This window comes from Nicrophorus vespilloides, unplaced genomic scaffold, assembly GCF_001412225.1.
Source record: "Nicrophorus vespilloides isolate i.1.1-1 unplaced genomic scaffold, Nicve_v1.0, whole genome shotgun sequence".
NCBI lineage: Eukaryota > Metazoa > Arthropoda > Insecta > Coleoptera > Silphidae > Nicrophorus > Nicrophorus vespilloides.
In genome coordinates, this window is record NW_017097194.1 from 5,395 (window position 1) to 15,361 (window position 9,967).

The window sequence follows — 9,967 nt, forward strand, 5'->3', positions numbered from 1 at the left end:
TATTATCAATCTTTGAAAATTGTTTCAATTGTTACAGTACTTAAATAGAAAATAATTGAAGAATTTAATACTGAAAAATATTATGCATACTTCTCCTGGAGTCTTCAATATAAAAAGCTCTGAAAAAATATTATATTTGTTGTTTACACCAAAGTTTTAGCCGATTGTTATATTTATTTATAAACATAACAACTTTTATTACACAAATAGGTTAAATTTTATTGTACTATTTTTTTATACTTTGTTATAATAATTATAATTTCTGTACTAAGTTTTTTTTATGTACAATAATGTTATGTTTATTGAGAAACATAGTTCTTTGGGACATTGTAATTCCATCAATATTTTTCTCATAATAGTGATAATGTAATTTGTTCTCAATATTTAACGAACGGTATATGAAGAAAACATAAATATATGTCTGCGTAATTCATAATTCACTTACAATTTGAGGGATTCACATAAATGATGACAACCTTTATTACTGAATGAATTGATGAACTCAATGCCAATACTCAATGGAACTAAACACATGCATACAAATTAATAATACGCTTATTCAATACAAGTTAGTTTATAATAGTAATACGATAGACAATACATGCTGAGTTACATAATTCGTATTCAAATTATCATACGTATGAACTCCATTCGCACAAACATACAAGATGTTTATGCGAACATATTATAACCTTGCATTTTCATATAGATATTTAAACTTCTCAATATTTCTATTACGGAAGTCAAATGATTGGGTTGCTGCATAATTTTAAACAGTATTTATTATGAATAAATAAACATAAAAAATCTATAATAACATTATTAAATGATGATTCCGGACCGTTGTTACTATCTACTTCAATAATATTTCTAATAAAAAAGTAAACAATACAACAATTTTTATTTTAAAAAACACCGGATACGCCTGATAGTTATGCACCAACTCAATATAAAATAAATCATCCCTACAGAGCCACTGAATATGACTGACATCATTATATATTAATAAAATTGTACTTACAATCGAACGTACATAACAATAGGAATTTTAATGCTATTATTAAAGTTTTATAAATTATTTACCTTCATTAAATAATACAAATCATGTTTGTGGATGAGCTGCAACCGTGTAAAGTTAATAATAGAGCATGAAATTTGCTCAATAAGCTCGCAAATGCATGCTTCTAGCGACTACATTCAATTAAAGTTTAAAAACGACAGAAACGCATGATATAATTTTTTTTAAATCCGCTAATTGGCTCCATTTGATATGTTTTTATATTTTACGTCGTTTCAGGTCTGCATCGTACAGAAGAAAGATTCAAAGCAAATGTTTGCGATGAAATACATGAACAAGAATCAGTGCATCGAACGAGATGCACTGAAGAACGTTCTGCGAGAAGTGGAGATCCTCACCCGTCTCGAGCATCCCTTTCTCGTCAATATATGGTTCTCCTTCCAAGGTTTGTACAGATGTTCACTCTAATATTCTATTCAAGATACGCAAGCTATTTACAACCACTTTTCAACGTCGCTTTTATTTTGTAGTCGACAGACTTGCATGTTACAATTTGTAGTAAGTGTGTCAAGTCTAAAGTAAAACTTTATTGAGTAAAATTATTATGCCTTTCAGATGAAGAAGATCTCTTCATGGTGACAGATTTATTACTCGGCGGTGATTTGAGATACCACATTGGACAGGAGGTGCACTTTTCAGGAGACGCAGTCAAACTCACAATTTGTGAGTTAGCTTCCGCTTTAGACTACTTGAAAACCAAGCACATCATACACAGGTAACGTATAAGCGGCTTAAGAGCTTTAAACCTTAATAAAATGGAATAGTACTGATCCTTTACATTTTACAACTCGCAGCTTATACATTCCCAGCACTTGACGAATGTTTAAAGTGTTGAGAATCCATAGAAATTACAATTTACTGAATCTAATGCTATACAACAATACCGGATCAAACATATAGAAAACAATGTATTTTAAATGAACAATATTATACAATTATATTTACACATCGCTATAAATGTGATAAGGATTTTTATCTGTGAACAATAATTAATTATAGAGTTTGTTCTGATAACCAAATCCGGTAATAAAGACCGCAACGTTATGTAAATTAACTTTGATTAGTTATTTATATTACCATATGGTCCAAAATATTCACTACAGTTTTTAGATGTAAATATACTATATAATACATTTTAATTTGTGCACTATCATGCAATTCATTAGTCTATATTATGTACATTTATTAATATTTTTTACCTTGTGAATTAGGATATATAATATTTAGCAAATAAACATTGCTGCTGTCTTTTTACTAACTTAAGTTTAGCTTGTATTTAAAACTTATAGTATAAAAGCAGGATAGTCCAGAAATAATAGAATAAATATTTGTTAAAAATAATAATAAAAAACTTGAATAAACAAATATCGAAATTGAATTTCTTATGCTAGTATTGTAACTAGCAAAGGGTGTCCCAAAATTAACGCAATATTTGAATTAAATAGAATACACAGTTTATAATTTAATAAAAAAAACTGAAGACTAAAAAGTGTGTTTTCTATTTAATTCAAATCTTGCGTTAATTTTGAGACACCCTTTACTTGTTGGTATTAAAGAAACATTAAAAATCAAATATTAAACATTCAGCTAATTGCAATCTACTAAAAGTAAAATTAGATAAAAAAGGGGGATACAAATTTTGTTATTAAAAGAATATTTTTTTTATCTTTTATTCAAAAGCATTGCGGTGCATAGTAAAATACATAAATATGTTTGGGCTTTCAATTTCCTATTTTGTATGTTGTTAAGTAAAAAAATTGTTTTAAAACGAGAAATAAAATTTAAACAAAATTGCATATGATATAACCATTTCATCTTATGATAGAGGAAACAGAAGATTCTCCGGCAAGAGTTTTAACAATATTTTACTAGCAAAGATGAATTGAATTGTCTTCATACAAACAATAAAAAATAGAAAATTGTATAATTGAGAAGTTGAATAATTAATTATAATTTTAGTTTTAAATGGCTTCTCAATTCAATTTTAATTACAAATACTTTCCTAATAAAAATATATGATTTGGTAAATTTGCATTAGCGTAAATTGCATGTATTTACTAGAAACTAAGCAAATAATTAATTATTATAAATCAACGAATTAATGATTATTACAGAACATTTAATATCATTTTAGAACAAATATAATAGGCGCAAACAAATATACTAATTATATATTTTTAATTGTAAACATATACAGAAAGTAAACGTACAATAATAATAAATATAATTTATAGTATATATACACATACATAAAAAATATAATAATTACACAATACAGGAAGCATAGAAAGGAAAAGTAAAAAAGACCATTGTAGAGCCTGACGTAATTCAAAAATAGTAAATACCGGATTAACTCTGTGTATAATTTAATACAAATCAGGTTGAAACAAATGTGCATCTTTGTTTAATCTAAAGCAGAGGCGTCCAAACTTTTTGCTGCGAGGGCCAGTTTGGTATTTAAATTCATTAGCGGGGGCCAAGCATTGTAAATATGTGAATTAAAAAACCTTATTACAAGTAAAGCAGCATTGAATTTTTATAACAATACTAAACAAACATGTCTAAATTATATTATTATAAAATTATTTCATGCAATTTTTAATGGGCGCGAGATCTAATGCCGACGCGCGACGCTACATTTATATTTTACGAAATTTTTCAAAATACTTGGCGGGCCGGATAAAATCGCCTGCCGGGCCGGGTTTGGCCCGCGGGCCGTAGTTTGGACACCTCTGATCTAAAGCATAAGTAATATAATATATTAAATAATGAGATTCTAACAAAAAATCTAATGCTATTAATAAAACATGTTTTTATTTGTTGTATAAATTAGTGCTTCCATTAAAAATTAATTATGTTAACTACACTTTTACAAGGTAATTAATTTCAATTTTAATAATTATATTTAAAGTACAAGTTAAATATAAAACAAAAAACATTACATTCCCACGCGCTTATTTTAAATTGCAGCCCTTCTACAATAAAAAACACATTAATCCTCGTAGTTACCATTTCTTTATATTTATAATTGTTCTTCTCTGTTTATTTATATAATTATAAGATTACCAATCACCTTTATGGTCGATGGAATTTTGAAAAGGGTCTATAGAATTTTTGTTGTCGGTGAAAAAAATATACGTTATTTAATTTTATTAGTTATAATTATAGTTTTAATACATAAATTAGGTGAAATAATTTTAAAAATATATCAATTTTTGATACAAAAATTTGGTAAATGTATACAGTAAAACCTGTAAATGAATTGGTTCAAAATCGACTAAAAGAATTGTTTGATCTGTACATATGCACACGGATAGAAAACATTACAATGGTGCCAACGTTTCATATACCGCATAAAAAATATCACAAAACAATACCACAAAACAAATCGCACAAAAATAAGATCGCATAAAAAAGGACAACACAAAAACAATTTCTACGTATGTCCCGTCCCGCCTTGGATTACAAAACATACAATTGAAAGACATACAGCCGATATTAATTTCTCCTTGCATTTGAAATCTAAAATTTTCAAACATTTGAACTATGCCAAATTTTGGAATCGCAAGGACATGTATAGAAAGTTATTCTCACACTTTTAACGTTGAAAATCAAGCAGTATATTATTTTAAAATGTTTTTACTCAAATGTGGAGAGAAGTTTACATTTTGAAATAAACAGATTTGATAAATTACTTTCAGCTATGCACACAAACTCAATTTATCAAAGTTGCACGTACTTTTTTTCACTTTTTCTAAACCTGTCTGTCTGACTATGTATATCAATCAATGCATTTAAGTAGAAGTACCCAATGTACGGTTTTAACGACCTATTGGCATCCATCCATCCCTGAATCGACATTTTATACTTTATTATCCACTTCACTTTCATGCATACAATATTATATAATAGATTCGCTTGAAAATCGTATACTTTATTTTTCGCATTTTCATAACACCATGCAGTCTCGACGGAAACTTGACTTTACTTTATAAGAAATGAATATAAAAGCTGTTCAGAGGTTTAATTTACATACTTATATATTGAACTCTTTTATAAAAAAAAATGTGATTCTATACTTTTTTTGTACCAAAAGTATAAAATGAGTATACATAAATAACGATTTCTTTCACGTTGTTCTAACTTCACCTCTGATTAAGAGTAAAAAGTAACTTGAAAACATAAAATGTATTTAGAAAAAAATTTCAATTATGTAGAATATATAATTGTAGTTTCAATTATATGAAATTCAATTATTAAAAATTAGTAAATAATAAACTGAAATGTATATTCCATTTAGTTTTTATATACGAATATTTGGGACAGAAATATAATCGAATTAAACCATTGATTTAAAGAAAAACTAATTTTCTTTTATCAAAAGATAAGGTGATATTATTTATTTTTATATGTTCTAAACTTTTTTAATACTGCAAACCTCGTATAGTGCAGCTTGGGTCAGTTCAGTGCAATAGTACGGTTTGAAAATTTCAAATAATGGTTTTAAGTACCCCATTAGTCCAGATTCAACATAGTCTTCTTCAAAAGTGATACATTCTCTAACATTTCGATACCTTTCTTGTAGAACGATTTACCTTTGGCCTCAAAATACGGCTTTCGTCCAATCGGCTGTCCACTCAGCTGACGACCGATTTGACACTTGAGTGTATTGGTGGATCCAGGTTTCATCCATTGTTACATACCGAATGAAAAAATACTTTTTATTTCGGTTGAACAGCACCAAACAGCGCCCGGAATCATCAATTCAGTCCATGTTCAGAATTTTGAACATAGCTTTCTCATGATAAAATGTTCATAGAAAGTGGTGAATACATTGCCTTCTAACATCTTCAGGGTGTCAACTATATCACGCAACTTCAATTTACGAACTAAATGTCAGATTGACAGTCATCGTCTGAAGGTTGGTACATCCTAAAAATCATATAGCGTAGAGGCGCTATCTATATGTCATTCTACGAACTTATTGAGTGAGGTGTTATATATATTAATATCTTAATATTGCATTTCATGTGAAAGCCCATATTAAGTAATTAAATTGAATTTAAAAAAATCTCATATTTATTTACAAAGAACTTTACAAAACGTATAATAAATTTTTGTGATTATAATTGATGAATAATACAATGCACACACATTCTTAATTATTAAAATTATCAATTCTTTATAATTTTCTCTACGATTTTTTAGATATATCTTAAAGAAAAACTTTATTATTGAAATAAACATCTGAAGAAAATCAAATCAGGAAACGAAAATAGACTGGCAACGCTAGTTACTATCCAGCAGATTGCTGTCTCCGGGATTCGAATTCACTGGCAAATACATTTTCGCACTTCGCATTGCACATGAATCGAATTATGTAAATAATTCGCTCGGCGCCTCGGCACTTCGCAATTTTCCTCGATAATTCCCGCCTAACAAATGCGGAGCGGACGGAAATCCAGCGGAGATCCACCCGTGTACAAAAACGTATTTGCGCTTGTACTCTTTCTTTCTCTATTTTTTGTTCAGACACGCCTCCTTTATTTTTACTTTTTATATATTTTTCATGTCGCTATCCATTATTCATGTTTTCAACGTCGTCGGAACCGAAGCAAAAATTTATCGCGTAAATATATTATTTATCTTCTGACACGTTTTTCTATATATTATCGCGAGGCGAATCGCATGGAAATGAGGCGCGAACATCATCATCCATTTCCATCGCGAGCAAATCGCAAGCGGTTCTTTTTTTATGGCATTTCCATCTTCTTCAAGCTGTTGCATAACCGGTATTATTCTTCGTGATTCCATCCAACTACGTTATCTCAATAAATATATTTTCGGCAAATTTATCTATATCTATAGCCTCATTTATTTCGTTGCTGAAAACAAAATATATATTGTGGAAATCAACAAATTTCAATCTGTTAGTATAAATTAATAATGAATTCAGTAGTTTCAACAATTTTATGTATTGAAAATAATATCAAAATGATTGTTTAAATACAAACAAACAAAATTAATAACAACAACAATTGCATGTACAATTTGCTGTACATTTCATTTGTTTTCAAACCTTAGATATAGAAGATAAATCAATAAAATGTTGATATATTATATTGTGATTAAAAAATTACAACAACAAAGGGTTTAGATTATCGATTTATTAAAATCATGTATTTGAACTGTTTTTTCTCAAGTCTAATAGCATCTAATACTTCTAAAATCCAAAAGAATTGGCAAACCTCTTAATTGGTAGAACATTTATTTTCCATATTGCACAATAGTTCATAAAAAGGAACGAAAACATAATAGTAAATATCTAACTATTGAGTTGGCAACTACGTGATTACGTATTTTTAATAAAAAGGAAAATTCAAAATCTTGAAGTTTCTTGACATAACCAATCTTTTCTATTTTTTAATGCTTGTACGCGATACATTGAGCTTCTCTGAAGATATGACGATCTGAATCGATAATTTTCTCATTTTCAGTGAAAACTCACCGAAACGATATTTGGCAAAACAATTTGGACACTGCCTTCTTGTGCACATAACTTCTTATGATATTGCGATGCAAAGCAAGAACCTTTTTCTGAAATAATACAATAAAATATTTCTGAAATACGCGTCTTGTCACATATAAATTGGGATAACACGTTGACAAAACAAAAGAATGTGCTAAGACCACTTATTGACAAAATCCGCAATGACTTAGATGCCTACCCAATATAATAAGCTATATAAAAATAAATACAAAATCAATTCAAAAAATCAACTGATTCTGAGTTAAATTTAAAAAAATGTTAAATTGATACAATAAAGCAATTCAAAATTTGGCTAATATCTGACAATTTCAGTCTTAGATCAGGTTTTACTTTTAAACTATTTCTGTAAATAGTGGTTATTTTGAAGGATGTTATTATATTCCAAAATAAAACATTAATTATTAATTATAATTTTATATAAAATATTAAGAAAACGTGTGTTTGTAAATCGTTCAATCGTCTTTTTAGTCTTTCCAGCGCCACCCTTTTATTTTTGTATTGCAACCAATATTTTTGAAATTCATAAATTATATCAATAAAGATTAATTGTTAATATTAATACAATGGAACCTCGCTAAACGAGCATAATCCATTCCAAAATTTCCGGATTTTCACTCGTATATTGAAACAACTTTACCCATATAAACTAATGTAATACACGTTAATGCGATCCATTTTGCGAGTCATTTTTCTAAACATTTATTTTGCTCGTTAAGCGAAATGTTCGTTATGCGAGGTTCTACTGTAATTGTTTTTGTCAAGTCTAGTTAAGTGAATTCTGTATGCGGAAGTAGTAATTAGTAATGATATTCGTAATTTGCATTTCCATGCGCTGTGATGCGGTCAAATATCGAATTAACAATTGAAATACATGATGCACATGAAATTAATTTCAGCAGTGCTATAATTCATTCTGCTGCATATGCTATTTGAATATTCAATTCATGTCAACTAATTATTTTCCATGTATTTTTAATTTATTCTTCAGCCCTAAAAATAATGAGTGTTGCAATAAATTAATTATAAAAATATATGAGTAGGCATAAATGCAAATTATTAATCATGTTAATTTTTTTTCTACTAATAAAATTTATTCTGTACAAAATCATTAAGAAATATCTCTAAACAAAAATATATGACTCAAAGCACTTTCATAATCGGCAAATATATACTACAGACATTTTGTTTTAAAAAGATATATTAGAGAAGTTCTACTTGAAACAAACGTATATTACGAAAGACGACTAGAAGAAAATATCCAAGGCTATCTATCTAAGTAATTGCAATGTCCTATATTTATTTAAATATTGAGGGCTCTTGACTCACGTTTCTCATTTGCACTCAACATAAATACAGAGTTGTCACATCCTCTCCAGACATATTGATTTTTTTCTATTACTTGTCGAAAAGAATAGTACAGTGGAACCTCACTTAACGAGTTTGATTCGTTCCAAAATTTCCGGATTTTTACTCGTATAGTGAAACATATTCAAAAATAGACATACACATGTGTACACAAATTTTAAAAATGATGTAGCGGCGCGCAATCCGGGACTTCTCTTCTCATAGTCACTCGTTATGCGCAATTCTCTCGTTAAGCGAGTCATTTTTCTTACAATTTATTTTTCTGGTTAAACGAAATGCTTATTATGCAAAGTACTCATTAAGCGAGGTTTCGCTGTACCTAGAAACTAACATAAAAAAATAAATTGGTTTATTACCAATAACTTGCATTTTTTAATAGGTTTTTCCGTCCTGGGACATAAAAAAAAATAAATACAAAATAAAAAGTTAGTGCATCCGCATATGCCGGTTTTAATGGAATCCGGATTGCAATTATTCGGGATTTCGATTTTATCTGGTAATAACATCGAGGATTTAATATACCGAACGCGTAATTATCGGATTGCGCAATTAATCTACTTGCTCACGATTTTTTTTAAATTATGAAATGAAGTAAGCAATTTATTTTTTTACATTTAGTTTATAACGAATGTCGAAACAGATTTAATTATATTTTTCATACATTTTTTTTATTACTATAATTAACAAATCACTTCATTAGATTAAACATAACGCGCCACGCCAATTATTCATAAATTATAACGCTATTCTTGCCTAAAAATCACTATAACTTGAATATAAAATCAGTCGTATGTTAAGATTAATTTGTAATACAATTTGTCTCATTTATAGTATGCAATATTTATTATGAATCTGAATGTTAGTCATGTATCCATTATATCCTGTAACATGAGTTTTCGTTATCCGAGTTAATTAGTTTCATGACTTCACCCTTAACCTTCAAATTAAGTTTTCAAGCTTGAACTATAACTTGT

At 28.4% G+C, this 9,967-nt stretch overlaps 1 protein-coding gene across 1 annotated transcript; it reads left to right on the forward strand.

The window, feature by feature from the left end:
* Positions 1–1,297: 1,297 nt before the first annotated feature.
* LOC108559375 (serine/threonine-protein kinase 32B-like) lies at positions 1,298–1,793 on the forward strand (the record flags this gene model as incomplete). The annotated part of the gene is made up of 2 exons (XM_017916632.1): positions 1,298–1,463; positions 1,634–1,793. Coding segments are annotated over 2 exons (326 nt in total), but the record flags the coding sequence as incomplete, so codon positions are not given.
* Between the last annotated feature and the right edge of the window lie 8,174 nt (positions 1,794–9,967).